Source organism: Agelaius tricolor, unplaced genomic scaffold (genome assembly GCF_023055355.1).
Source record: "Agelaius tricolor isolate 1412-34295 unplaced genomic scaffold, bAgeTri1.0.p SCAF_58, whole genome shotgun sequence".
NCBI lineage: Eukaryota > Metazoa > Chordata > Aves > Passeriformes > Icteridae > Agelaius > Agelaius tricolor.
This window is the reverse complement of record NW_027269318.1, coordinates 1,569,544-1,597,496: the sequence shown is the minus strand read 5'-3', so window position 1 is coordinate 1,597,496 and position 27,953 is coordinate 1,569,544. Positions and strand designations below refer to the sequence as shown.

The window sequence follows — 27,953 nt, the reverse complement described above, 5'->3', positions numbered from 1 at the left end:
AGTGGGTGAAAAGCAAATCATGCCCAAAAGTAGGGAAAAAAAACCCCAAAACACAGCAGAACAGATAAAACCAATCAATCTTGCAGTGTTTGAGGTGATTCCCAAGAGCCTGGCAGGGAAGGGGAGCTGAACCCATCAGGTTTCATGATGTGAGTGTGTGGAAAATGATTTTTAGGGAGAAAACACTTTGATTGACCTCCCGTGACTGTTGCTTTTTGCTGAGCTATCCAGGATGGATTTTAGTGCCCAAATCCCACTCCCCCCCAGCAAAAGGAGGGTTTTCTTCTCCCGGGACACCTCGGCTGTTGCTGACACAATGCCGAGTGCTCCGGAGCCATAAAGGATCCCCAGAGCTGTGGGGCCAGCGAGGGTTAACGGGAGCAGATGTTGGCCGAGTCAATGGGCAGGGAAGAAAAGAACGGGACACGTTCCGGGATAAATCCCACCTCCTCAATGCCCGCCCCGACGCGGCAAAGAGCAGCTGGAAGGAATAATGGATGAGCTGAAGCAGGCGCTGGATTTCTCTGCAGAAATGCAGGAGCCAGAGTTTGAAAAGAGCTGCGCCGGTGGGACAGGCGGGGTGTGCCCGGTGCCTCCGGCCCTCCTGCCTTCCCACAGCCCTTTTCTCTAGGAAAACTCAGGGAAAACCAGCCCCTTTTGGACCTTCCCCTCTCCTTTAGATGGGCAGGCTTGGGAAAAGCGCTGCCAGTGAAACCAAATCCTCCAGGTATTCACAAACACTCTGCTCTGTCATCCCGAGGCTGCACATCATGGAATAATCCGGGTTGGGCTGCAGCAGCAAGGATCGGACAAGGAAAATAAATGTGGATTTAGATCCTGAGGGCATGGTAAAATGGCCAGGACACCTGAGCTGCCTTTAAAAGATTCCAACAAAGCCACGGAGCAGCATCAGTTCCTGTCTGCCTCCTTTACCTTCTCTTTCTAGTGTTTGCCTGAGGCCAAATCTTCAGCATGGAGTTATTCCCACCTCGGGGTACTCCTCCTGCTGGAAGATTTCGTGGGAGAATGATACACCTGGAAAATACAAGAAAAATATAGGAAATGGATGTTTATTTTTTCCCATTTTAAATCTCACTTTTTGCTTGCTTGTATCCATATAAACAAATGTATCTCTGGTGAAAGGAGCAACTGTGAAAAACGTTGGCAAAAATGATGAGGACTGAGCTGATAAACCTGCTCTGCACGCTCTGGCAGCGGGAGGGGAGGGCTGGGCTGACATTTCTGATGGCAGAAAAGCAGGATCACTGAGCATGAGGCCGGAGGGAGCCCGAGAGGTCACTGGGATGAAGCAACACCTGCCACCAGCAAAATCCGCTCAGCCCCAACCTTCCCTGGCAGATGTTTGTCCAGGCTGCTCCAGAAACCCTGGGCAGCCACAGCTCCACAGCCTGCCTGGCATTCCTTCCCAGCCCCCTTCATTCCCACTCCTCATCCCCTCCTGCTCTGGGTTTGTCTGTGCTGCTCTTGCTGATTGCTCCTGGCTGTGGAGAACGATTCACTGCCTTTGCAGAGCAGGGAGGAAAACAGAAACACAAACCACTTTGGATGCATTTTGCAGCTCACCTTTAAAATTCACTGCACCATTTCGAAGCAGAGTGCCACTGGCTCTCCATGAGGGATCTCCAGGCCTTTTCAGGAGACTGGAGAACCCCTGGGAAATTGCTGGATGCAGCAGGGACCTGGCAGCGAAGCTGTGCCAGCATGGAGCCCCTCAGCTGTCTGGGCAGGGCACCACCGAGGTCCTGAGGATGGCAGTGAGCAGGGTGGGCCTGAGGATGGCTGAGAGCCAGGGGGGATCAAAGCCAGCACTGTCCCCTCTCCCAGACCCAGCTGTTGGGCTCCCCAAAGCCACTGCCCTCTGCCAGCTCCTCTGTGCCTCCCCATCCCTCACTCCCTTGCTCCTTTGGCTGCTCCTTCTCCTCATTTTGCCCCATCCTGCTTTTTCCCCTCTCCCCACACTTTGCAGCACTTCCCAGCTCCTTTTTTCCTGCCCTCTCCTCTTCCCACTAATTCCATGCACACCACTCAGCAGCCTGAATGAGATCCCCTTCAGAGATCCCCTTCTCCCCCACACCTGGATCACCACGCACACCTGGAGTTTGGAAGCTACAAAAAGAATCTCTGCCTTTTCTCCCAAATCCTTCCTGAAATCTCCTCTTTTCCCAGAGAGCCTCACCAGGTTTGCCTGGTCCTGTCTGCCCCGGCAGGCAGTGTTGTCTCACTGCTCCTCAGCCCACCACATTGTCCCATCTGCCGTCTCTTGCCTCCATGTGAAATTCTCAGCTCTGACACCAGAGCTGCATTTTCACGCTGCATTTTTGTAGCTCCCAGCAAAAGGTGATGGAGACTCCTGGGTGCTCCTGCAGGATGGCTCCAGATTCCTTTAATAGATGCAAATTGCACACACAGATTGAACCACTGAGTTCTGGAGTGGGGTGGGTGGGAAGGGACCTTAAAGTTCATCCCATTCCAGGGACACCTTCCACTGTCCCAGGCTGCTCCAAAGCCCATCCACCCTGGCCTTGGGCACTGCCAGGGATCCAGGGGCAGCCCCAGCTTCTTTGAGCAGCTGTGCCAGGGCTGGACAGCCCTTTCCTGAAGGGATTTTCCCAATACTCAGCCTGAACCATTGGCACAACTTGAGGCTGTTCTCCCTTGTCCTGTCCCTGTTCCCTGGGAGCAGAGCCTGACTCCCCCAGCTGTCCCCTCCTGTCAGGGAATTGAGGAGTCCTTCAGACACTGTTCCCATGTCTCCCTGGCTCTCCAGCTCTCCCCACTGCCCACCCCTCTTTCCTGGATCTCTCTTCTCCTGGACTTTCTCCTGTGGCTTCCATCTTTCCTTACATGACCTGCCCCAAACTGGACCAGCTCTTGTAAACCCTCAGCCATCCCCTGTGCTACCAAACAGCTCCCAGGTGGCTTTAAGTGGGTTCTACCAAACAGCTCCCAGGTGGCTTTAAGTGGTTTTCTAAGCACCCCAGGATGAGGTTCTGAGAGTCAGAAGCAGTCTGGGTGTGCTGTTCAATATTCCCGTTTTTTAAGAACCAGGATGAGGTTCTGAGGGCTGGAAGCAATCTGCATGTGCTGTTCAATATTCCCATTTTTGTAAGAACCAGGATGAGGCTCTGAGGGCTGGGAGCAGTCTGGGAGTGCTGTTCAATATTCCCATTTTTGTAAGAACCAGGATGAGGTTCTGAGGGCTGGGAGCAGTCTGGGTGTGCTGTTCAATATTCCCATTTTTATAAGAACCAGGATGAGGTTCTGAGAGCTGGGAGCAGTCTGGGTGTGCTGTTCAATATTCCCATTTTTGCAGTCTCTGCTCTCTCGGTGGCAGCACAGCACCTCATTATTGTGGTGGGCATCTGCTGGCACTTGGCACCTCTAAAGGCTGGGGGTTTTAAGAAGTTTTTAAACCAGCCAGCGATCCTGTTGAGTTCCCAGCCTCCTCTGCCAGCCGCCTTCCTCCTTTCCTGGGCCCAGACCAACGCTCCCCTGCTCATTCTCCTCCTGCTGATGGAGCCTTTTCTTCTTCTCCTTAATGATTCCTCCCTATTTCCATCTCAATTTGGCCTTTCTGATGTCTCCCCACATGCTTATGCTCCCCTTGTAACTGCCCTTAGTAATTTGACCTAGTTCCCACTTCCCATAAGCATTTTTTCTCGAGCCTGAGATCAGTGAGGAGCTTGTGCTGCAGCCAGGCTGGTTCCTGCTCCGTTTCCTATTGGGATGGCTCCTGTGTGTGCTGCTTGCAGCGTTCCTTTGAAGTCCCTCCAGTTTCCTTTACTCCTTTCACTTCTGATCCTGCCTCCCCCCAGATCCTGCTTCCCACTTCTCCAAACATCTCAGTGCCCCTTGTCTTTATTTCTCCCTTTTCTCCATGAGGGGTGGGAGCTTGGCTGCTCCACGCTCAGCCTTGGCCCCTTTTCCTGCTGTCCTTGTGTCCCAAGGCAGTCTTGGTTTGCTGGCCATGGTTGCTGGCCGTGCTCTGCTCTGTCCCCTGCCAGTGGCACCAGGCAGTGCAGTGGTGACAGTGGTGACACAGAGCAGCTGCCATGCCCATGGCCAGCCCAGCCCTCGCTGGCCTCAGCGGGCGCATGCCCAGCTCCTCGTTCCCACACTGGGCATTCTACAGGTCACAGAGTTAAGAGGATTTTGCTTTTCTCCTCTCTTTAAATCCAGCGTGGAGTGGGTTTAGTGCTGAAATCGCTCCCTGTTACAGCCAGGCTGTGGGTGATGAGTAATTGGTATTTCCCAGCACTAAACACTGGGATCCCCCCGGTGCTTCCTGGCTGCACGAACTCCAGTGACAGCCCCTCCCAGCCAGGAGAGAGCCCAGCTCTGGTGGGAACACTGGGATGTCACCAGAGCTGCTCCAGGAGCCTCCCACAGTGACCCTTTGGCTCACTGGGAGGTGTCCCAGGGCTCCCCACCCAACACTCCTGTGCTGGGGTCAGCAGAGCTGCTCCCAGGGATGCTCCACAAGGGTTTGGGAATGGTTCCTCAAGGCTGACCCTGCTTCCCTGGGAGCTGGAGGCGGGACAGGAGGGGTGGGACAGGAGGGGTGGGACAGGAGGGGTGGGACCCACCCCACCACTTGTGGCTGTGTGTGACCGGAGCCAGGCTGTGCCGGGGTGGAAGAGGGGGCACAGAAGCACCAGGCAAGGGAAGGGACACAGCCTGCCTCATCTTCCAAAAATTCACCAAGGGAAAGGGTGTGGGGCCAGCCCTCAGGCAAGGAAATGTCCTCAGAGGTGTCCAGAAGGGGACAAGGGACAGGCATGGCAGTGGCAGCTCCTGGCAGCCCAGGGAGGGGCAGACCAACCTGCAATCCCAGCAGAGCACTGTCCTGTGCCAAAGGTGTCGGGCACAGTTTGGGGTGTGTGGGGGCTGACAGGGACCACTGAGCTGCTGCCACCTCCCTCTCCAGCCCCTCATGCTCCTGGACAGCAAAGAGCAGCTGGGAGGAAAAATGGATGAGCTGAACCAGCTGAACCATGGTGAATGCAGACACTCAGCTGGCGAATCAAGGTTTGCTGGGGGAGTTGGGACTTTTGGCCATTGAGTCAGGACTCAGCCAGTGATGGGCACTCTCAGCTGGTGGATGTGGACCCAGACCATGAATGTGGACTCTTGGTCAGTGAATGGGGAACCCTGGGCTGGGGAATTGGGCCCTGTTTGGTGAATGGGGGCCCTGGGCTGGTGAACTGGGCCCCGTTTGGTGAATGGGGGCCCTGGGCTGGGGAACTGGGCCTTTTTCGGTGAATGGGAACCCTGGGCTGGGGAACTGGACCTCATTTGATGAATAGGGACCTTGGGCTGGTGAACTGGGCCCTGTTTGGTCAGTCAGGACCCTGGGCTGGTGAACTGGGCCCCGTTTGGTGAATGGGGGCCCTGGGCTGGGGAGCTGGGCCCTGTTTGGTGAATGGGGACCCTGGGCTGGTGAACTGGGCCCCGTTTGGTGAATGGGGGCCCTGGGCTGGGGAGCTGGGCCCTGTTTGCTGAATGGGGACCCTGGGCTGGGGAGCTGGGCCTTTTTTGGTGAATGGGGACCCTGGGCTGGGGAACTGGACCTCATTTGATGAATAGGGACCTTGGGCTGGTGAACTGGGCCCTGTTTGGTCAGTCAGGACCCTGGGCTGGGGAACTGGGCCCCGTTTGGTGAATGGGGACCCTGGGCTGGTGAACTGGGCCCCGTTTGTGCATCAGGACTCACCCAGTGAATCCCAGCTCCGGATATTTTGTCTCAGGCAGCCGGAGCCTGTCAAGGGAAGAAAGGTTCCTTGTCTCAGGGTCGTGGCTCTGGTCCTGTTCTGTGTCTGGGAGAGAAAAGAGGATGGTGGAGAGAGGAGGGCAGCCCCAGTGCCCATGCCAGCTCCCTTCCCGCAGCCCGTGCCAGCCCTGGCTGCCCACAATGGGCCCATCTCCCCTCCCAGCCAACCAGCCAAGCATTGAAATTTAATAGCTCTGGCCTCTCTTCATCCCATGATTAGGCCTGTGACTAAAGCCCATGTGTTGCTCTGCTGGCTGGAGGCAAATTCCTCTGCAGGGCCGGTGAAGGCAGCTCGGGGTGTCTGCTCCCTGCCCTGTGCCGTGTCCCAGCTGCTCCCCGCCCTGTGCTGTGTCCCAGTGGGCACTGATGGAGCCCTCGGACAGCCCCAGGCTACCTGAGCCTCCGCTGCTCCCTCCCCTGGGACAGGCAGAGGGGATGAGAGCTGGGCTGGGCTGGGCTGGGCTGGGCTGGGCTGGGCTGGGCTGGCAGCCCCGGGGCACACGGAGACACAACGAGGGACACTGACCCCAGAGACACAACGAGGGACACTGACCCCAGAGACACAACGAGGGACACTGACCCCAGAGACATGAGGGACACTGACCCCAGAGACACAACGAGGGACACTGACCCCAGAGACACAACGAGGGACACTGACCCCGAGGCAGGAACGAGGGACACTGACCCAGAGGCAGGAACGGAGGCTGTGCCCTCCTGGGGCAAGCAGGAGCATGCCAGGAAGGTGAGTAGGGTCTGAGGGAGCAGCGTGGGGGAGTGATGGGCTCAGAGCGATGCCCCAGGGCTGGGGGACACGGGACAAACTCCCCAGTGCTCCCAACCCTGGCATGAGCAGGAACATCCTTAAACCTGCTGGAATCCTTGTGACCCACTTTGGTCCTGAATCCCAGTAAGGCCCTGCAGCCCATGGGGGCGAGCAGCTGGAGCTGAGGATGGCTCCTGAATCCAGGGCTCCTCTGTGGATCATCCCCATGGCTCTGAGACAGCTGAGGAGCCACAGCCTGGCTTTGCAGAGGGGACTGTCCCACCATTGCCCACCGGCCACACTGGGCTCCCTGGGAGGGACAAACACGGGTGGGGAGGGAATGTGGGCACCACTCCAAGGTGGCACCTCTGTGTGGCACGTCCAGGATGGATGGGCTGTGCCAGGTTGAGGTTCTGTGCCATGTCACCCTCAGCTCCGCGGTGACACTGTGCACGACGTGCTGTGCCAGCCTCACCTCCACACTGTGACACTTGGTGACACCATGGGCAGGGTCTCCCCGGGCGGTGTCCAGCTGGACAGACCCACAGGCACCGTGAGGGAGGATCCCAGTGAGGAGCAGACGGGTTCCAGGTCCCACCAGCCCTGGCTGGACTCCCTCCTTGGCTGCCCCAGCCCACTCCGTGTGTCCCTGCATTCCCTCCTCGCTGACTGCCTCCAAGGGCAGCTGGGGACGGGGGCTGGCCTGGCCCATCCTGCAGTGCCCCTTCTGCCCTGCCTCACCCGCGGCACTGCATCGCTCTGGGATCCCCAATCCCCTCCAACATCCCTGTCCCTACACAGCCGTTTCTTCTCCTCATACACAAACACAGATCCTCTCCTGCCACAGTGATGCTCATCCCACTCCAGCTCCCTTTCCCTCCCTCCCATCCCATGGGAAGCTTATGCCCAGCTCTGCCCGTGCCAGGACATCCCACCTGCCCTCAGGGTTTGCTCAGACATCAGCAGCTCCTCTCTGCCCCACCAGCACATCCCTCTCCTCATCCCACCCTTTCCATTGCAGTGTCCACATTCCCAGTGCTTTATCCAGTGCTTTACCTGTCCTAGAGCTCCTGCCCTCATCCCGCCCTTTCCATTGCAGTGTCCACATTCCCAGTGCTTTACCCATGCCTTTACCTGTCCTAGATCTCCTGCCCACATCTCACCCTTTCCATTGTAAGTTCCCAGTGCTTTATCCATGCCTTTACCTGTCCTAGAGCTCCTGCCCTCATCCCGCCCTTTCCATTGCAGTGTCCACGTTCCCAGTGCTTTATCCAGTGCTTTACCTGTCCTAGAGCTCCTGTCCTGTGCTGGAAGGGGCCGGCAGAGACCAGCCCCGCCGGTTTGTTGCAGCAGTGTGTGGCAGGGTGATGGAAACGCTGCAGCCTGGGGAGATCTGAGGATCCCACACCGATGAGCCGCCCGCCGTGCCCGCCGGGATCGGCTGCCGGGGCCCGCCACCGCTCCTCGGCTCTTAATCTCCCCAGCAAGCCGAGAATTAATTATTCAGCGGCTCCCAGGACGCCTCGGAACATCCGCGCCCGCGGGGCTTTGGCTGCCCCGGCCCCGAGGTGCCGCACCCTTCACGCCGGGGGTGATGGATGGATCCGTGCCCTCTGTCCAGGGAACCCCGAGCGCTGGCACGGGGCTGAATCCGAGCCCAGGAGAGATCGGCTCCTGCTGGAAGCAAGAGGGAGCCACGAGGGGAGGGTGGTGGGAGCGCTGGGGTCCCTGGGGACAGATCCCTGTGCCATGCTCCATGCCAGGGGATGGCCACAGCGACCTGACCTTGCCCAAGCCACTGGGACGGTGGCACGGGTTCTCCTGCAGGCAGATGGAAACTGGGAGTTGGGAGGGATAACCCTGGGGTGTTTCACCCCAAATCCCAGCCTGGGCAGCTCCACTGAAGGAGCCTGTTGGAGCAGGAGTAGCTGGGAGCCATCACGCCATGGGCAGCCACCTTGTTTGGGGGGACCTTATGGGGACAGGGATGGAGCAAACCCTGGAGCAGCCCAGGCACCTCCACCAGACATCCCCGGGTGCCCCAGCTGCTCCCAGGCGTGTCCAGGGTGGCAGGATGAGCTGCACCCCTGGCCTGGCAGAGGCAGGAAGGTGCCTGGAGAGGGTGACAAGGGGGAACCAGGCACCCAGCACCCCCGGGTGATGCTCAGAGGGGACCCTGTGGAAGCAGGGGCTGAATCCCTGTCAGGACACATGAATGGCCACGTTGGGAGATCGCAGGCACCGGCAAGAGGCTTAACTTTAAAAAAAAAAAAAAAAGGTTTATTTATTTCAAGATCTTACTTTTTTTTTTCTCCTTTTTTGTTGTTTTTACCTGTATTTCAAAAAAAGTGGGGCAAAAGTACAAAAAAAGTCAGTTGCGGAACGGCAAAGGTTTAGAAATCACAGCGCGGAACGAACCCAAGCGAGAAACACGGAGCACGAACCAAACACCCCCACGACACGGCCGAATTATTACTGGAATTTTTTTTTTGTTTTCCTCGGTACAAAACACACCAAAGCATGCCACGGAGCGGGAGGGACGCGGGGCGGGAGGAGAGGCTGCGGGAGGGGGGAGCCTGAGCCCGGCTCCGGCCCCGCCGCTGCCCCGGCCCCGCCGCTCACGTCAGGTTGTTCTGGAGGCAGTTCAGCTCCCCCACGTCCTGCTCCCCTTTGCCGCCCTCGTGCTTGGGCGACGTCGAGTTGTGGATGTTGAACGGCTCCTCGTCCTTCAGGCAGGATTTCAGCGAGTCCTGCAGCTTGTGGGGAGCGCTGGGATCGTCCTGCAGGAGAGAGGGGGGTCAGGGCAGGGCCGGGATGGGGCGAGACCCAGCGAGGGCACCCATGTCCCACTGATCCCTTGCAGAGAGCCACTGGGGGACAAATGTCCCCTCCCAGCTCAGGGGGCGGCACGGGGGGCCCGCGGCGCTCGCAGCACGGGGACAGGGCCCGACCCCCCCGCGGTGACGCCGTCCCCCAGCAGAGCCTCCCCACCTCGGCTCCCGAAGCGCCAGGAGCTGTGCCAGCCTGGAGCCCGTGCCAGCCGCCGGCGCATCATCCCCCGGCCATCCGCCCACCGTTCCCGCCCGTTCCCGTTCCCTTCGCCTCGTCCCCGCGACGAGCAGCCACTCCCGGCGCTTGGCAGGAGCCCAGAGGGGCTGGCTTTATTGCGGTTCCTCAGCGTACAGCCCGTGCCCCCGCGCCGCTGGCAAAGCCGGGCACGCCTCTTCCCGACGTCCCCCCGCTGCAGCATCCTCCGCTCCGGGGTCTGGCCCGCACCCCGGCAGGAGCGGCCCCGCCGGCACCGGCACCGGCACCGGGCCCCGGCTGTGGGCGGCGGCTGTGCCCGCACGGTCCCGCTGTGGGCAGGGCAGGAGGAGCCTGCCGGGCCGGGCCGTGGTGGTTCCGGTGCTGCCGGTGCCACGCGGAGAGCGGCAGACGGACGGGGACACCCAAGGGCCGGCGTCACACAGGGACAGGATCCCCATCTCCTGGGCAGTGACATCCGGCCAGTCCGGAGCTGGTGCCATTGGCTGCAGGATCCCCAAAAACCCCTTTCCGGGGGGTGCTGACCCTGCTGACCCCTCCTCATCCTCGCAGTGCTGCTGCGTCCCAGGCACCGCGTGCCGAGCCCTCCAGCTCCGGAGGGGACGGGGGATGTGCCGGGGAGCGGCACCGAGCTCATCCCGAGGTGCATCCTCTCGGCAGCGGGGAGGGAGCCGGCCCCGGAGCCTCCTGCCAGGGCGGCTAGGGCTGCTAAAGGCGGTCGGAAGACGGGGAACACCGGCCGTGGGTGGGGGAAGGCTAAAGGGACCTACGCTCCTCCTCCGGCTCCGCAAAGCCCTTCGCTTCTCTCTGTTCCGAGTCGAAAGACAGCAGGTTGGAGCGGGATCCCGGGGACGCCGGGGGTGCACCCCAACCGTGGCACCAGTGTCATCCTCCAGCACCCGCGGCCATCCACTGCTCCTGCCCGGCGATGCCACAGCCAGGGAGCATCGCCTGCCCCGCTGTCCCCTCCCTGAGCACCGGCAGAGCCACCCCCGCCACTCCCACACGGAGCCAAAGCCATCGGGAGCTCGGGACGGTGGCTCCCGGGGAGCCACACAGGCAGGAGGGGACGGGGAAGGGACAGGGGGGTGACACTGCCCCCCTGCCTGGCCTCAGACCAGTTTAGCTCAGTGGGGACCGAGGGAACAGAGCTGTGACCATGGCAGGATGGGGACAGGAGGGCAGCGCTGGGATCGTGGAGGGGTCAGAGGTCACCAGACAGAGGGACAGGGATGGGACAGGAGGAGGGACACAGAGCTCCTTACGTTTGGGTGGGAGCCCTCGGCGATGGTGGACAGGGAGAAGTTGTCGTTGTGCAGCTCGGACGGGGTGCGGTATCTGCGGGGCCAGGAGAGCAGGGTGAGAGCAGGACCCCCCCGCAGCCCCGCCCGCCTTTTGGGGTGACCCTGCTGTTGGGGGGGTTAATTGTTCCCAGCACTGCAGGTCTGGGGGGGTAAATGTCCCCAGGGATGGACGTCTGGGCTAAATACCCCAGATCTAAGGGCTTTGGAGGGATAAATCTTCCCTGCTCTGGGGGTTTGGGGATTTGTACCCCCAGATCTAAGGGCTTTGGAGGGATAAATCTTCCCTGCTCTGGGGGTTTGGGGTTTTGTAACCCCATCTCTGAGGATTTGGGGAGCTAAATGCCTCCAAGTCTGGGGGGCTTTGGGACTCAGTACACCCAGAGATGGAGGTCTACGGGCTTAAATGTCCTGGACTCTGGAGGTTTGGGGACTAAATGTCCCCAGGGATTGAGCTGGGGCTAAAGGAGCCCAGTGTGTCATTTTGGGGGGCTCGGTGCCCCCAGATCTGGGGGTTTGGGGGTAGCTGGGCTCTGGGCAGGAGAGCGGGAAGGGCAGCCCGGGGCAGGGCTGGAGAGGCAGACCCGGGAACTGGCACGGAGCCTCCCTGCTAATTACACTTGGCATTTCCAAACACTAATTAACAGCTCATTAGGGACCGGGCTGGGAAGGCTCCCTCCCCCCTGCTCCAGGAGCTGGCCAGCAGTGGCCGGGGCGGGGGGGTGACCCCAAACCCTTCCCCGTCACCCCCAGCCCTGTCCCCAGCCGGACCGTCCCCGATGGCCGCCCAGCCGCTGTCCCAGCTCCCAGCGAAGCAGATTAACTGGTGCCAGTCAGGAGCGGCTTTAAGGGATTAACCGCGGAGCAGGAGCCGCGGCCACGGCCCCCGCCCCCGGCAGCTCTCCCACCCACCGTGCCCGCGTCCCCCGCGGCACCGGCGGTCCCGGTGACGCCAGCAGGGCAGGGGTGTTGGGGCGGCCCGGGGGCGTCCCCGTCACTCACTTGGTCTTGCGCAGTTTGCTGTTCTCCGTCTTGAGCAGGTAGAGCTTCTTGGCGAAGAACACGGTGAGCATGAAGAGCAGCAGCACCACGAGCGCGGCCGAGCCCACGGCCACGCACATCACCTGGAAGTCGGTGACGATGGACTCGCAGCGCGTGCCCTTGTGCCACGTGTAGTCCTGCGTGTTGCACCTGCCGGGGGACGCGCTCAGAGGCATCCCCCGCCCCAAAACGCATCCCCCGCCCCAAAACGCGCCCAGAGCATCCTCGGGGGATGCGGTGTTTGCACCTGCGGGGGTTGCGGGGGTCTGAGGGGGATGGGATGAGCGGGTGACACACGAGGGGGGTGACACCGAGCGAGATGGGGACACTGGGACATGCTGGGAGCGGGGTCGGGGTCTCCCAGACGGCGCTGGCGCCCCGCACCAGCGGCTCCCAGCCCCAGCGGCGGCGGGAGCGGGGAGGGGTCCCCCGCGTCCCCCCGGGCTCGGTGCCAGCCGCGGGGCACGCCCGGTGCGTGCGGCACAGCCGGCGTCGCCTCCCGGCGCAATCTGCCGGGCCCGATTAGCGCGGCCGCCCCGCAGGCTCGGCCCTGACCTAATTCCTGGGCAGCCGCCGCCCGGGGGCAGGGAAACCCCCCTGCATCCCGGGAATGGGGCTGCGGGGCACCCAGAGCCCGGGAACGGCCTGCGAGGGGGTGGAAAAGGTTCAGAATGGAATGAAAAAGGATGGAAGGACTGGGAATGGGGTGTCAGGGGCATGGAGAGCCCAGGGATGGAGTACAGAGAATGGAGAGCCCAGGGATGGAGCACAGAGAAGGGAGAGCCAAGGGATGGAGTACAGAGAAGGGAGAGCCCAGGGATAAGGAGCATGGAGGATGGAGAGCCTGGGAATGGAGCACAGAGAAGGGAGAGCTCAGGGATGGAGCACAGAGAAGGGAGAGCTCAGGGATGGAGCACAGAGAAGGGAGAGCTCAGGGATGAGGAGCACGGAGGATGGAGAGCCTGGGAATGGAGTGCGTGGAGAGGGAGACTGCAAGGATGGGGTGCATGGAGGATGGAGAGATTGGGAGTGGGGCACACAATGGATGGAAACACTGAGAATGCCAGGCCAGGAGGATGGAGAGCCCAGGGATGGGGCAGAGGGAATGGAGAGCCCAGGAATGAGGTACTGGGGGTGGGACAGACCAGGAATGGGGTGAAAGGGGTGGAGAGGCCAGGATTGGGTTGCAGGAGATAGAAGCACTGGCAATAGTGTGCATGGGTGGTGGAGAGCCCAGGGATGGAATGCATGGAGTAGGGAGAGACTGGGAGTGGGGGTACACAAGGGCTGGAAGGACTGGGAATGGGATACATGGGAATGGAGAGCCTGGCCATGGGGTGCAGGGATGGTGAGTCCAGGGATGGGATGCAGGAATGCTGAGCCCAGGGATAGTGAGCCCAGGGATGGAGAGCCCCAGGATGGTGAGCCCAGGGATGGGGTGCAGGGGATGGGAACACTGGGCATGGGGTGCAGGGGATGGTGAGCCCAGGAATGCTGAGCCCAGGGATGGGGTGCAGGGATGGTGAGTCCAGGGATGGTGAGCCCAGGGATGGTGAGCCCCAGGATGGTGAGCCCAGGGATGGCGAGCCCCACAGCCCAGCCCACCAGGGCCCTTTCCTTACCGGCAGAAGGCCCCGTGGCTCTCCACCAGGTAGCACTGGCCGCCGTTGTGGCAGTAGCTGGGGACGAGGTCGCAGAGGGAGCGGCAGGAGCTGTTGTGCCGCACGTACCCGCTCCGGCACTCGGAGCCGTTCTCGGGCGGGCCCCGCTCCCCCGGCCGCGGCCAGGCCGTGGGGCCGGCCCCGGGCAGCCCGGGCGGCGGCGGCGGGGCCGCGGCGCGGTGCCCGGTGGGCCGGGGGTCCTGCGGGGCGGGCGCGGCCGAGGCGGGCGGCCGGTAGCCGTTCTCGTCCTCCAGCCCGCCGTCTTCCTCCTCCTCCTCTTCCTCCTCGTCCTCCAGCTCGTCCTCGTCGTCCCCGTCGGCGTAGAAGGAGGTGGTGGGGTAGAAATCGGCGTCGTCGAAGGGCGTGAAGTCGTCGTAGAGCTCGTGCAGGGCCCAGGGCGTGGCCGCCCCCTCGGGCTCCCGCCGCCGCGCCGAGCCCGCCGCGCCCCGGCCGCCCCCGGGGAAGCCCCCCAGTCCCTCGCCCCCCTCGAACAGGTCGTAGTAATCGACGTCGATGATCTCGGAGCCCGTGCGGTCGGCCGGGGGCTTGGGCGGGCCCGTGGCGGCGGTGACGGGCTCCTGCAGCCACGTCAGGTCGGTCCAGCCGCGGGCCCCCTGCGCCGGGGCCGGGCTGGAGGCGGCGGCCCAGAGCTCCGGGGCACCCCCCGAGTCCCCCCCGGCGGCGGCCACGGGGCCGGGCTCGCCCAGCACGGGGGTGCGCGGCGCGGCCGAGCCCCCGGCCGCCAGCAGCAGGTCGGATTCGGCGGAGTCGGTGGCGAGCTGGGGCCCGGGGGGGCTCGGCAGCGCGGCCGGGAGCCCCCCGAAGCCACCCGGGGCGGGCGGGGAGCCCGGCGTGGGTCGGTCACCGCTGCCCGGCTCCTCGGGGCTGCCCAGCGCCACCGGCACCGTGCCCCCGTCCCCGGGCCAGGTGACGGCTCGGGGGGGCACGGCGCTGGCCTCGCCCTCCCCGGCGCACCCCGGGCACCCCTCGGGCACGGCCGAGGGCTCCGTGGTGGCCGTGCCCATCCCGGGGGGCTCTAGCTGGGGTCCTGCCGCCGCCCCCCCGGCGCTCGTGCTGTTGCTGGGTCCCCCCGGGGGGTCTCCGCTCGCCAGGTCCCATTTCGGGGGGCTGCTCTCCAACGAGCCCTCCCAGGCTCTCCCCTCGCCAGCGCTGGAGTTTTGGGGGGGCCACGCGGATGCTGGGGAGGGCAAGGAGAGAAAGAGGTGTCAGAGGTGCCCCCGCACCCCTGTGAGGACGTGGCAGCCTGGGGGGAGGTCCAACAGGTCCCCCACCTGCTCCACCTTGCACCCACCTGGATGCATGACAAGGACCTGGGGGGCTGCACCCCGAATCCTTGAGACTCTCTCGGGGGACTGATGGGGTGAACCCCACAGAAGCCCCCAGCTCTGTGGGTGCCCTCACACCCAACTCTGTGACGCCCCCCTTCAGCACAGCCCCCCCAACACGAGCTGCCCCCGTTCCTGCCCCCTCAGCTGCCCTTCAAGGGGATCCAGCGCCCTGCAAAGGGATCCAGTCCTCCCCCAAATGGATCCAGCCCCACTGCAAGGGCAGCCAGCCCTCCCCAGAAGGAATCAGCCCCCCAAAAGGGGATCCAGCCCCCCCGCCCAGGTAGATCCAGCCCTCCTGTGGTTCTCGTGAGTGCACTCCACACACACAGCGGGCTGCAGCTCCCTGCGATGGGATCCAGCCCGGTTCCCGCCCCATCTCTGCGAGGGGATCCAGCCCCTCCGGCTGCTGCGGCTGCAGCCGCTACACACAACGGGATCGGCCCCTGCGGCGGGATCAGCCCCTCTGCAATGGAATCCGGCCCCTTCCGAGGGCATCAGCCCTCTCTGCCGCCTGCCTGTCCATCCGGACACACAGCAGCATCCAGCCCTCCCCACGCCGGGATCCAGCCCCCTGCAAGCGGATCCAGCCCTCCTCCGGTTCCTGCGAGTGCACCCCATACACAGCCCCGATCCCGCCCCTGCAAGGGGATCCGGCTCCCTGCAGGGGGATCCGGCCCCTTTCCAAGGGTATCCGACTCCCCTGCAATGGAATCCAGCCCCCTGCAAGGGGACCCACCCCCCTCCGGCTCCTGCAAGTGCGCCCCAAAATCCCGAGAGGATCCAGCCCCTGCAAGGGAATCCGCTCCCTCCTGCACGGGGCTCCAGCCCTTCCCCGGCTCCTGCAGATGCTCCCCCTGCACGCACGGGGATCCAGCCCTGCCGCAAGGGATCCGGCCCCGGCAGGGGGATCCAGCCCTTCCTGCAAGGGGACCCAGCCCCACGCACGGAATCCGGCCCCGGCCGGGGGATCCCGCCCGCCCTGCAGGGAGATCCAGCCCTTCCCTGCTCCTGCAGATGCCCCCCCTCCCCATGAAGGGATCCAGCCCCCGCCCGGGGGGATCCACCTTCCCCCGGCAGCAGCAGCAGCGGGATCCGGCCCCGGCCGGGGGATCCCCCCACCCCCCCCAGCCCGCAGCCCCCGCCCGGACCGCAGCCCCCCCACCCGGGGGATCCCCCCCGCCCCGGGATCCGCCCCCCCGCGCCCGTGCCGTGTGTCCCCGGTCCCGGTACGCACCGAGGGCGCCGCCGATCGCCAGCAGCAGGGCCAGGGCGCGGGGGGCGCGGGGGGCCATGGCGGCATGGAGGGACCCCGGCTCCGCCACGGGGCCGGCACCGGCAGCGGCTCCGCCCGCCCCGCTCCGAGCGAGCCGCGCCGAGCCGAGCGGAGCCGCGCCGAGCCGGGGGGCCGGGCCGGGCGGCGGGGGCGGGACCGCGGACGCGGCGGCGGCTCCGGGCACGGGCACGGCACCCCCCCGGCACCCCGCGGGCAGCGCCGGGGGGCGCACCCCGGGACCCCCAGCACCGGGGGGGACACAGCCCAGTACCCCAGTATCGGGGGGGACACACACCCCGGCACCCCCAGCATCGGGGGACACACAGTCCGGCACCCCCAGTATCCGGGGACACACAGCCCGGCACCCCCAGTATCGGGGGACACACAGTCCGGCACCCCCAGCATCGGGGGACACACAGCCCGGCACCCCCAGCATCGGGGGACACACAGCCCGGCACCCCCGGTATCGGGAGGGACACACCCCGGGACCCCCAGCATCGGGGGGGGGACACAGCCCGGTACCCCGGTATCGGGGGGACACACACCCCGGCACCCCCAGCATCGGGAGCACACACAGCCCGGTACCCCCAAGAGCGGCATCCCCGGAGGGGGACACCGGGGGACACATCCCGACAGCCCCCACCACCGAGGGACACACACCCTGGCACCCCTGGCATGGGCATCCTCTGCACATCCCGGCACTCCCAGCACCGGGGGAACCCCCCGGCAGCCCCCAGCCATCCTCGGGGAGGGACACCGGGGGGCACATCCCGGCAGCAGCATCCCTGGGGCAGGGGACACAGAGGGCACACCCCGGCACCGCTGTCCCTGGGGGGACACCAGGGACACATCCCGGCACCCCCGCACCGGCACTCCTGGGGCAGGACACCGGGGACACGTCCCGGCCCCCCCAGCACAGGGGGAGCCTATCCCGGCCCCCCCAGCGCCGTCATCGCTCTCTGACCCCCAAACTGCTCCTGCATGGGGCAGGGACCCCCCCCCCCGCACCGGCACCGGCACCGGGATCCCCTCCCGGCACCCCACCGGCCCCGGGTGGGGCTGTGCCCCCCCAGCAGAGCCCCCGTGCCGGGTTGGACCCTCCTGTCCCCCGGCCGTGGCATTGCTGGCCAGTGGCAGACCGGTCCAGATGCCACCAGCTGCCACCACGGCCGCTGTCACCGCTGGCCCGTCCCCGGGGGCACCGTGGGCTGGCTCCCTCCATGAGCAGGGGGGCAGGGGGCTGCTCCAGCCCCTGGCCCAGCGCCAGAGGCAGCGTCCGGATGAGGCCGGGGAGGAGCCGGGACAGGAGCAGGGCCCGGAGCCCCCGGCAGAGCCCCCCGGTGCCACCGGCGCAGGGCGGGGACAGCGCCCGGGGACAGCCCGGGGACAGCCCGGGCCGCTCTGGGGACAGAGCCCGGGCCCCGCGGCTGCTCCTGGGCTGTCCCTGCGCCGCGGGCTCCATGGAGACCTGCCAAGGTCACCGAGCGTCCTTGGACACCTCCACCTGCAGCACCGCAGGAATGTGACCGTCATGGCTGCTCCACAGCCCGCATCCCAGCCCGGGAATCCCACACCCTGCACCAGGCATCCTGCCCTGGGCATCCCACACCCTGTGCTGGGCATCCCATATCACAAATCCTGCATCTCAAATCCTGAATCCTGCATCCCAGATCCCAAATCTTCCATCCCACCTCGGGTGTCCCCCATCAGACATCCTTTACCCCACACCCCACACCAGTGCAGGATGCCAGGGCAGTGCTGGGGGCTCCCAGGGACCCCATTCCAGTGTGCCCCAGTCCCACATGGGACCCCCTGGTGTCCCCCTGCCCCTCTGGGCCGTGTGTGTGGGGCTGGGCTGGGAATGGGGTCCCCTCTCCCCCAGCAGCAGCTCCTGGCCGGGCTCCTGCTGGGAACAAGCCCCGCTCTGTCCCCCGCTCTCAAAGGGGATTGAAGGGGCTGCACCTGCTTTGCATTCCCCAGGCTTCCGCCTCTGGATGCGTTTCCAAGGGGACCAGCCCCGGGGCCGCCTGGACGGACAGAGGGACACGGCCCTGATGGCTGGGAAAGGCTGGGAAGGGGATGGGAAAGGCTGGGAAGGGGCTGAGAAGGGGCTGGGGGTCCCAGTGCCAGGGCCCTGCCTGGCAGCAAGAGGCAGAGGGAAGATGGGTGGGATCTGGGGATGGGAATGGTGCTGGGATGGAGGGGGTGGGATGGGGCTGGGATGGGGCTGGGATGGAGGCTGGGATGGAGGCTGGGATGGGGCTGGGATGGAGGCTGGGATAGAGGCTGGGATGGGGCTGGGATGGAGCTGGGATGGGGCTGGGATGGAGGCTGGGATGGGGCTGGGATGGGGCTGGGATGGAGGCTGGGATGGAGGCTGGGATGGGGCTGGGATGGAGCTGGGATGGAGGATGGGATGGAGGCTGGGGTGGGGCTGGGATGGAGGCTGGGATGGGGCTGGGATGGGGCTGGGATGGGGGCTGGGATGGAGGCTGGGATGGGGCTGGGATGGAGGCTGGGATGGAGGCTGGGATGGGGCTGGGATGGGGCTGGGATGGGGCTGGGATGGAGGCTGGGATGGGGCTGGGATGGGGCTGGGATGGGGCTGGGATGGGGCTGGGATGGAGGCTGGGATGGGGCTGGGCAGGGCAGCAGCCCTGGAAGTTCCCAGCCCATGGAAGCTTCCAGCACCCACAGTAACCCCTGGGGGCAGGAAGCTCGTGGGGCTGGCAGGGACCCCGGGACCCCTGTTCCAGGCCTGGAGCCACCCAGGGTCACATCTTGGCACCTCCATGGCTCTGCCAGCCCTCAGGACTGGCCTGGAGGTGTCCTGGAGCACAGCTCCTCCCCTCCAAGGGCTGTGTGCCATGGGAGCCCTGGGGCACCTCATCCAGGGGTGTTCCCCATGCTGGGGAATCCCCTCCCACCCTCGGGGTGCCCTCAGGGTCCCCACACCCCGGGGGCTCCAGCCAGTGCCACCCCAGGGTCAGAGCCCCGTGAGGACAGACCTGGGGCTCTGGGGACAAGAGGGTGTTGGCAGCCCCAGCCTGCCCAGGGGACAGGGCTGGGACATTCCCTGCAGCCCCACAGCCCCACAGCTCCACACCCATCCCTGCTCCCGTGGCTCCGGGTCAGGGACCCCCAGCTGGGGTGGGCAGTGAGCACCAAGGGCCTGACCCCACATGGGGCAGGGCTCAGGGGGCACTGGGTGCTGTGTTCCTGCTCAGGGGGGCACTGGGTGCTCAGGGGGCACTGGGTGTTCTTTTCATGCTCAGGGTGGGGCACTGGGTGCTCTGTTCCTGCTCAGGGTGGGGCACTGGGTGCTCTGTTCCTGCTCAGGGGGCACTGGGTGCTGTGCAGGGCAGGAACATCCAGCTGGGACAATTCCAGAGCCTCCCTGTTCCCAGAGCCCCGAGGCAAAGCGGGGCTGAGCGTTTCCAGCCCTGTGCCCAAAGCCAGGAGCAGCCCAGCCCAGCCCAGCCCAGCCCAGCCCGGGGGCAGAGCCAGATCCCCCCTCATTCCTACAAACCTGCCTTGGGCTGGGCTTCCTCGGCAGCAGAGGCCGGGGTGAGCGATGGCAGGACGGACGGACAGGACGGACAGACAGACAGATGGACAGTGATGGCTCTTTGGTCCCAAAGGAGAAACCCAGCACCGACTCCCTCACTTGGGGAGAAACAGCTGCTGCTGCCAAGTCTGGGAATTCCTGGGGGAGTTACTCAGAATATTAAAGATGATTTTAAAGACAGAATGGCAGCCACCATTTGGGGCCCTTCCAGAGCAGATCCCTGAGCTCTGTCCGTCCGTGCAGGGATCTGGGCAGGGATCTCACCCCAAACCCCCTCCCTGCCCACTTCAGCACTGGCAGTGGATCCTGCCCTACCTGGGGATCCCCAAAAGCCCAAGGGAGGGGCTTTGCTCCCCAGTCCTGCTCCTGCCAGAGCTTGGCTCAGTCCCAGCCTGGGCAGCCTCAGCTCCATCCCTCAGCTCATCCCAGCCCGTCCCAGCTCACCCAGGCTGGCAGGCCCCTGTCCCAGGGGCTGTGGGGCAGCCCCACACCAACACCTCCCTCCTCCCTCAGGGCACCACTGGCTGCAGGTGCCAGCCTGGAGTGTGATCCAGGATCCCGTGGGGATGGACAGACAGACCAAGGCCCGGGGGAGGCCCAGGCTGGGCTGGGATCCTCACCTTCCCTGATCCCTGCCTCCGCTGAGCACCAGGAATTGCCCCATTCCTGCATCCAGTGCTGATCCCAGGGGCATCCAGACCCATGGGATAACGGGCTGGGGGATGATATTTGCCCCCAGCTTCTGTTCCTCCCATCTCCTCTCCCTGGGCTGCCTTTCCCTCCCCTCAGCCAGGTGCTGGAGAGGCTCAAATCACCTTTTACCCGTATTTCTTTCATTAACAATATTGGAGAAGTGCAAAGAAAATGAAGGACTGGAACAAAGAGCCAGGACTGAGGTTGGTGTTTCCTGCCCCGGCTCGGGCACCTCGGACACGCGAACCCTTCCCTGTCTCACAACATCCTGGGCGTTGATCCTGAGCCCAGGGCTGAGCCCAGCTCAGCCAGGCGGGGTTTAGGGACGGCTTTGTCCTTGACTGGGGCTGGCACCGCCCGGGCTGGCTCCCAGGTGACGATTCCCGATGCGACACCGATCCCTGGAGGAGCCGCTGCCGACCTTGAGCCTCCCCCGCGCCCAGCCCACGGCTCCCAAGCCTTTCCTGCAGGGACAGACTCCCCCTGCCCCATCGGGCACGGCCAAGCTGCTCCCACGCCCGGCTGATCCCAAATCACCCCAATTCACAGTGCCCGGAGCAGGAGCCGTGTTTGGGATGGCAGGAGCAGCGTGGGGAAGGAGGCTGGAGGCACAGAAATCCACAGATCCACAACCTCTGCGTGTCCTGTGGTGCTGGAGCCGGGATCTTCCCAAAAAACCCTTCCTGAGCTGCCCATGGGCTGGGGCATTGGGGCTGCAGAGGGAAAGGTGGGAGAGGTTTGAAAATCCCCTGTCACAGCTCTGAGCTGCAAGGAGCAGGGAGAACCCTGAGTGAAGTGAGGCCGAGATTTGGGGAGAGGAGCTGGCAGGAAGCTGCATCCCAGGGATGGAGCTGTACATCCCAGGATGGAGCCCTGCATCCCAAGGATGGAGCTGTACATCCCAGGGATGGAGCTGTACATCCCAGGGATGGAGCTGTACATCCCAGGATGGAGCCCTGCATCCCAAGGATGGAGCCCTGCATCCCAAGGATGGAGCTGTACATCCCAGGGATGGAGCTGTACATCCCAGGATGGAGCCCTGCATCCAAGGCCACATCCCAGCCGTGCCAGCTGCTGTGTCTGTGCAGGTGCACAGGTGACAAATGAAGCTGTCCCCGAGCAGGGGAAGTCACCCTGAGTGCCAGCCCAGCACTGCTCCCACACCTTCCTCCTCCTCCCGCCTGGAGGAGCCGCTTTAGTTCTGGTGATTTTGCCAAGAGGGCACCAAAGGCCCTTCAGAGCAGCTTTCACCTCCAAGGCTTCGCTCTCATTAACGCGGCTCCCTCACAGTCAGGAGGAGCCGTGGAGACTCAGCCTCCTCCCGGGACGGAGGGCAGGGCTCGGGGCTCAGCTCCCTCCCGGGACGGAGGGCAGGGCTAAGCCCGGAGGGGTGAATACGAGCTCGTCCCTCCCACGGCTGTTTCAGCTCTGCAGGAGGGAGCCCAACACCGGAGCAGCAGAGAGAGCCAGGGCTGCAGGGCACCGAGGGCACCCGGAGCATCCTCCGAGGGCAGCGCCCAGGGGGAACGCGGCAGCCTGGTGCTGGCACTGGGAAGGAGCAGGGGAATTCAGGGCATGGATCCTGGGGGGTCTGGAGGCTCCCCAGCAGCAGCTGGAGCAGAGCCCAGCGAGGAGATGCCCCTCGGGTCCCTCTGGGCTGATGCTGTGCCTGGAGGTGGCTCCAGCTCTCTGTGGGCACGGAGCTGGCTGGGCATCCTTGGTCCTGGCACATGGGGACCACCAGCTCCATCCCAGGACTGGAATTCTGGGAGCAAGCCTGGTAGGCTGCTGGCTCTGATGGACACCAGGTTGTTTTTATCACACTGCAACTTAAAACGACAGAAAATGAGAGATTTAGGGAAAAAAAATCCCAATAATCAGCCCTCAGTTTGTCCAGGTGACACCCAAGGGCTGCTGGAAGGGTCCCTGTGGTCCCAGCAGCATCCTGGGGTTCCTGTGGAAGGGGAAAGTCCCAGCACAAGCAGCTGGGTGGGAGCTGGTGCAGGCAAAGGGGGACAGTGCTCCTGGAGAGTGGGCAGGGATGGCCCTGGCACTACCCTGGCACTGCCCTGGCACTGCCCTGGCACAGGCCAGCCCTGGGCAGGTCACCCAGAGCCACCATCAGCCCTGTCTGGGGCAGGTCTGTTCCTGCTGGGGTCTGGGGATTATCCAGGGCGGGCACCGGAGTCAGCCCTGTTCTGGTTCCTGTCAAAGTTGAGGAGGGAGGGAAGGAGCTCCCAGCCCTCCACACCCTGCCTGTGGAGGTTTCCTGTGACAAAGGCACAGGGATGAAACAGCAGCGAGGGCACAACGCGCACTCAGCCACCTCAAAGTCTCCACGAGCCCCAAGGTGCATTTTGGGCTTTAAATCGGCCTGAAAAGGACAAAAATGCAGATTTCAGGCAGCTGGGGTGGAGTTGGTATCCGAGGCAGGACAGGGGAGGTTTAGGGTGGTTTTGGGATGGACAAGGGCTGTGCCTGCTCCTGCGTGGTGCAGAGATCAATCCCGGATCACCTCTCCCTCCCCACGGGATCCGATTACCGGGTGAAGATGCAAACCCCTCCCGGCTGCACCAGGCTCGGGGAATGTTCTGGAGCGGGCACAAGAGCTCACCCTGAGCAGGTAATTCCCTTTGTCCTAAGGACATCTGGGATTGAAGTGACCCCAAGAGAGGTTTTGGAGCAGACACTCAGCCAGCTCAGAGCCCTGTCCAAGCCCCCTTTCCAGCTGCTGTACCTGCACCAGGAAACCGAGAACAGCCATAAATTCACTCCCAAATCCCACTCCCTGCTCCAGCAGCAGGAGCAGCCCCAGCCCCCACCCCACGCCCAGCCCAGCTGTGGGGATCCAAAACCCCAGGATGGTTTGGGTTGGGTTGGAGAGACCCCAGAGCCCACCCAGTGCCATGGCAGGGACACCTCCACTGTCCCAGGGTGATCCAAACCCCAATGTCCAGCCTGGCCTTGGGCACTGCCAGGGATCCAGGGGCAGCCACAGCTGCTCTGGGAATTCCATCCCAGCCAGGAATTCCCAATTCCCAATCTCCCATCCATCCCTGCCCTCTGGCACTGGGAGCCATTCCCTGGCTCCTGTCCCTCCATGCCTTGTCCCCAGTCCCTCTCCAGCTCTCCTGGAGCCCCTTCAGGCCCTGCCAGGGGCTCTGAGCTCTCCCTGGAGCCTTCTCCTCTCCAGGGGAACATTCCCAGCTCTCCCAGCCTGGCTCCAGGTCCCTGTGCTGTTGGATTTGGGGCAGCTCTGCAGTGGGGTCTCACCTGAGGGGCAGAATTCCCATTTCCTGCTGCCCACACTGGGATCAGCCCAGGCACAGGGGGGTCTCTGGCCAATCCCTCAGCCACCAGCATTCCCAAACTGGGAATGGGACCCAAAACCCATCCAACGGACCCCAAAGCCCATCCATGGGACCCCAAAGCCCATCCAACAGACCCCAAAGCCCATTCATGGGACCTCAAAGCCCATCCATGGGACCTCAAAGCCCATCCCATGGGATCCCAAAGCCTATCCAATGGACCCCAAAGCCCATCCATGGGATCTCAAAGCCCATCCATGGGATCCCAAAGCCTATCCAATGGACCCCAAAGCCCATCCATGGGATCTCAAAGCCCATCCATGGGATCCCAAAGCCAATCCATGGGATCTCAAAGCCCATCCCATGGGACCCCAAAGCCCATCCCATGGGATCCCAAAGCCCATCCAATGGACCCCAAAGCCCATCCAATGGACCCCAAAGCCCATCCATGGGATCCCAAAGCCCATCCATGGGACCCCAAAGCCCATCCAGTGGATCCCAAAGCCCATCCAGTGGACCCCAAAACCCATCCAATGGATCTCAAACCCATCCAATGGACCCCAAAGCCCATCCATGAGATCCCAAAGCCCATCCATCCCTCTCTGCCTCACTCCAGCTCTGCCCAGCCTGGCCTCAGCAGCAACCATGAAGATTTGAAGCCTGTAAAAAGAAAACTTCCAAAACTGACATTTATGATTTACCAGTTTCTGTGCATCCTTCAGGAAAATGATCTTCAGGATGAGAGGAGGAGAAATGACCATTGCTGGGACAAGCCTTGCTGGAATGCAAAGATCCAAGAGCTCCTTCCCTTTTCTTCCTGCCCCGAGCAGGGGCAGCTCCAAGCAGCCCTCAAGAGGATGCTCAGCAGGAGACCCCAGCCCTGGAGATCCCCCCAGCCTATCCAAGGAGAATTCCCAGCTGGGAATGTGCCTTTCATGGCATGTCCTGAACCCAGGGACACAGCTCTATCCCTGGGCTTTTCCCTCCTAGGGAATTGAGGACTGTGGGCATTACAGGATGCCTGGAATGGAAGAGGTGCCACTTCTGAGGCAGAGGCTGCCACTGGGCATGGCAGGGGAATGGCTGGATATCATCCAGACTGGATTCTGGTTTCAGTTTAATCAGCACACGAGCCCTGCTGCAGCCTGAGGAGCCCGGGGGGATCACAGAAGAGCAGCACAGGCAGCAGGACCTGGCAGAGCAGTGGGACAGGGCTCCCCCAGCCCAGCCTGGCACATCAGAGCTGCCCTCCCAGCCCGATCCCAGCGGGAAGCAGGACCCCAACAGCAGGGATGCCATGGGGCTGCTCTGCTGCAGCCACTCCCTGAGCTCTGAACGCTGACAGGACCCGTGCCCCCAGCACATTCCCACTGTGGGAAGGGTCTGTGCTTCCCCCATGGCTTCCATGCCTCCCCCAAGCTCAGGGTTTGTGTTTGCTCCTCTGGAGCTCACACCCAGCCCCAGCACAGCCCCATTCCCACACAGCAACGATTGCCAGCTCTTCCCACACACACAGAGGCAAAGGAGACTTCACAAACTCCACAGGCTTTGTACAAAAACCGCTTTTTTTTGCTTTTATTTCACAAAATTGGGTGGCTGCTGCAGGAATCAAACCGGCCCTATACAGAGATCAGGTGAAAAAGTGGGCACAGGGATTATTTATACAGAAACAAAACAGAGTCCAGGACCCAGGTCCTCGGCAGGATCAGCACTAGGACAGTAAAAAATAGTCTCCACCTGGATCCTGGGAACTGCTCACGCTAAAAACAACCTGAGGTTACTCTAAACTGGACTAAGGGCTGCACCAGAAATCCCACGCTCACCCCAAAGAGCCTGGAGGGGAAGGAAGCCTTGGGAAGGGGAATGGGAAGGCCCCTGTGCTGGAAGACCTGGCAAAGCCTGAATTTTTAAATGCTGGAAGCGGTTCTGGAGGTTCTGGAGTTTTTGGGAGCCTCTCTCCAGCCCAACCTGGACAAAAGCCATCCCTGAAATCAAGGAGCAGCATCCAGACCCTCGGCAGGGAAACCCCAAACGCTGCTGGGCCAGGAGGAGGGCAGAGAACCCGAAGCACAGGCAGAAAAGGACTTTTTGCAGGACTTTTCCCCAAGTTCTGGCAGCCTGGCGGTGTGCAGCAGCAGCTCTGGAGTGCTCCCAGGTCTGCCTGCTGCAGCTGCTGCCCTCCCCACCCCTGCAGCTGCACTGGGGGGACAGGAGCTGTCCCAGCTGCTGCCCTGGCTGTCCAGAGGTAGTTCTGCCATTCCCATCCCAGCCATCCCAACCCAATCCCAAATTCTAGCACTTCTTCGCTACCTACTTTAATTTTTTTTTTTTTTGTTTGTTTTCTTCATTTTAAAAAGTACAAAGTATATGCTCCAAAAAGAGGGACTAAAAATGGGGGGTTATTCCTCAGTTGGCTACTGCACCAAACTACTCAGGGAAGGTCCAACTACCACCTCCAAAGGCAAAGGAAAGGTAAAAACTGGAGCAAGAGAACTCCTACCATTGAGTGGTTTTATTCTGATTGATTGACTCCTGGTTTCACTGCCATGGATCAATATTTCCTGTAATAAGTTAGAGGCAGCTGTGGCTGCAGCCACCAGGAATCCCTGCAGGCCTGGCTGCTGGGCTGTGCCCCTGCCTCTCCTGCTCTGCCCCAAGCTCTGGTTTGGCCTCTGCTCTCGGTGCTTTGCTCAGCCCAGAGACCCCAGAACACCCAATCCCCCCGGGGTGGGCACATCCTAAAGCTCAGCTCCTGCCCTAAGACCTGGATTGTTTCACCCTGCAGGAGAAGCCCAAAGCACCAAGAGGAAGGAAACCAGCGTGGAGCTCTGCAAGGCCAGCAGGCCAAGGGGTGAAGGACTTCCCAGCAGCAACGTGGAGGCACTCCTGGCACCCCTACCTGCAGCTTCCCCTGGCAACACCGAGCCCTGGGGGCTGCAGGGGGAGAGGGGAGTGCCAGCCCTGCCAGCCCTGCCAGCCGTGCCCACGGCTGGGAGGGGAGGGGACACCTCCCCAGGAACAGAAGGGAACTGAGGAATTCTCTTTTGGTCACCACTCCGCTGCTGTGGAAGCTCCTTCCTCCTCCTCCTCCTCCTCCTCCTCCGGGGCTGCCTTAGGGAGCGGCAGAGGCCGGCGGGGCTCCGGCCGGGGGTGGGGTCACTCCTTCCGCGGGAGGCGGGGGCTGCGCCGGGCCGGGGTCTGCGGGGACACAGCGGGACAGTGAGGGACAGGGGGGACACAGCGGGACAGTCAGGGACAGGGGGGACAGTGAGGGACAGGGGGGACAGGGAGGGACACAACGGGACAGTCAGGGACAGGGAGGGACACAACGGGACAGTCAGGGACAGGGGGGACAGTGAGGGACAGGGGGGACAGGGAGGGACACAACGGGACAGTGAGGGACACAACGGGGACAGGGAGGGACACAACAGGGACAGGGAGGGACAGCAGGGGGGCTGCGCCAGGCCAGGGTCTGCAGGGACACAACGGGACAGGGAAGGACACAACGGGACAGGGAAGGACACAACGGGGACAGCAGGAGGGGCTGGACGCAGAGAAGGGACACAACACCCGCGTGTCTCCAGCCCACAGGACAGTCTGTCTGAGGGGAGTTCCTGCAGCCAGAGCCCAGGAATGGCTCCTGAAGCTCTGCTGCACCTTTAGTTTGCTTTTCCACCACCCAGCACTGCATGGGCTCTGTGAAAGAGCAAAAGCTCCTATATTTTTATGGACAAGATGCTGGGGATGCAGCTCAGCAGCTGGCAAATCCATGCCAAGCAACTTGCAGAGCTGGAATTGGCACCTCTCACCTGCCAGCTCTGTGCTCCAGCCCAAATTACAGCTCTTCTCTGTTTAAAACAGATGGAACAATAGGTTTGGTATCAACAGAGGCTGCTCCTCCCTCTGAAGGATGGATGTAGGTTAAAGCAGAGGAATCCACAGATGCAGTGAGGAGGGGAGGAAGGAGGGTACAAAGGGCCAGCCTCGTGCCCAGAGAGGAGATGCTAATGGAACATGACTGACTTGTTTAGCAGGGGAGGAAAAAAGGAGAAATTAAGGGAAGGGAAGAGTGCAAACAGGAATACAACCTGACACGAGACATTCCCAGCGGTAAAGGCTCGGGGAAAAGGAGGGAAAAGTAAGGCTGGGGAGCAGAGAAC

The 27,953-nt window shown here is 63.0% G+C and overlaps 2 protein-coding genes and 2 long non-coding RNA genes across 7 annotated transcripts in view; 1 reads left to right on the top strand and 3 right to left on the bottom strand.

Moving 5' to 3' along the window:
- Positions 1–65: 65 nt before the first annotated feature.
- On the bottom strand, positions 66–7,971 carry LOC139605072 (uncharacterized). Its single transcript, XR_011684215.1, has 3 exons — positions 7,838–7,971; positions 5,735–5,837; positions 66–1,035 (listed from the first exon to the last, which is right to left on the bottom strand). It is a non-coding gene; the product is annotated as an uncharacterized lncRNA (long non-coding RNA).
- On the top strand, positions 6,391–8,854 carry LOC139605069 (uncharacterized). Of its 2 annotated transcripts, none has more exons than XR_011684210.1 (2): positions 6,391–6,533; positions 7,847–8,854. It is a non-coding gene; the product is annotated as an uncharacterized lncRNA (long non-coding RNA). The 2 variants fall into 2 exon arrangements; XR_011684211.1 differs by having other exon boundaries at positions 7,803–8,854.
- On the bottom strand, positions 8,820–16,368 carry CSPG5 (chondroitin sulfate proteoglycan 5). Of its 3 annotated transcripts, XR_011684208.1 has the most exons (6): positions 16,186–16,368; positions 13,564–14,800; positions 11,903–12,091; positions 10,865–10,937; positions 10,125–10,406; positions 9,197–9,334 (listed from the first exon to the last, which is right to left on the bottom strand). XR_011684208.1 is itself a non-coding variant. In XM_071456418.1 (5 exons), the coding sequence occupies exons 1-5, from the start codon at positions 16,241–16,243 to the stop codon at positions 9,173–9,175; spliced, it is 1,719 nt and encodes a 572-aa protein (XP_071312519.1). In that variant the 5' UTR covers positions 16,244–16,368; the 3' UTR covers positions 8,820–9,172. The 3 variants fall into 3 exon arrangements, 2 of the variants coding, with proteins under 2 accessions (XP_071312519.1, XP_071312520.1); XM_071456418.1 differs by lacking the exon at positions 10,125–10,406 and having other exon boundaries at positions 8,820–9,334; XM_071456419.1 differs by lacking the exon at positions 9,197–9,334 and having other exon boundaries at positions 9,688–10,406.
- An 8,972-nt stretch (positions 16,369–25,340) lies between these two features.
- Positions 25,341–27,953, bottom strand: part of SMARCC1 (SWI/SNF related BAF chromatin remodeling complex subunit C1) — a 68,361-nt gene continuing 65,748 nt past the window's right edge. The window contains exon 28 of the mRNA XM_071456409.1: positions 25,341–26,991. Within this exon, the coding sequence (XP_071312510.1) occupies positions 26,906–26,991 (86 nt within the window). The 3' untranslated portion in view covers positions 25,341–26,905. The remainder of the gene's footprint in view (positions 26,992–27,953) is intronic.

Bases quoted from the DNA above. Each gene is read 5' to 3' on its own strand.
- CSPG5 (XM_071456418.1), bottom strand. From the start codon at position 16,243: ATGGCCCCCCGCGCCCCCCGCGCCCTGGCCCTGCTGCTGGCGATCGGC. The intron at 14,801-16,185 runs GTGCGTACCGGG...TGCCCTCCCCAG, and splicing joins GGCGATCGGCGGCGCCCTCG to CATCCGCGTGGCCCCCCCAA. The intron at 9,335-10,864 runs GTAAGGAGCTCT...TCTCTCCTGCAG, and splicing joins CCGAGGGCTCCCACCCAAAC to GACGATCCCAGCGCTCCCCA.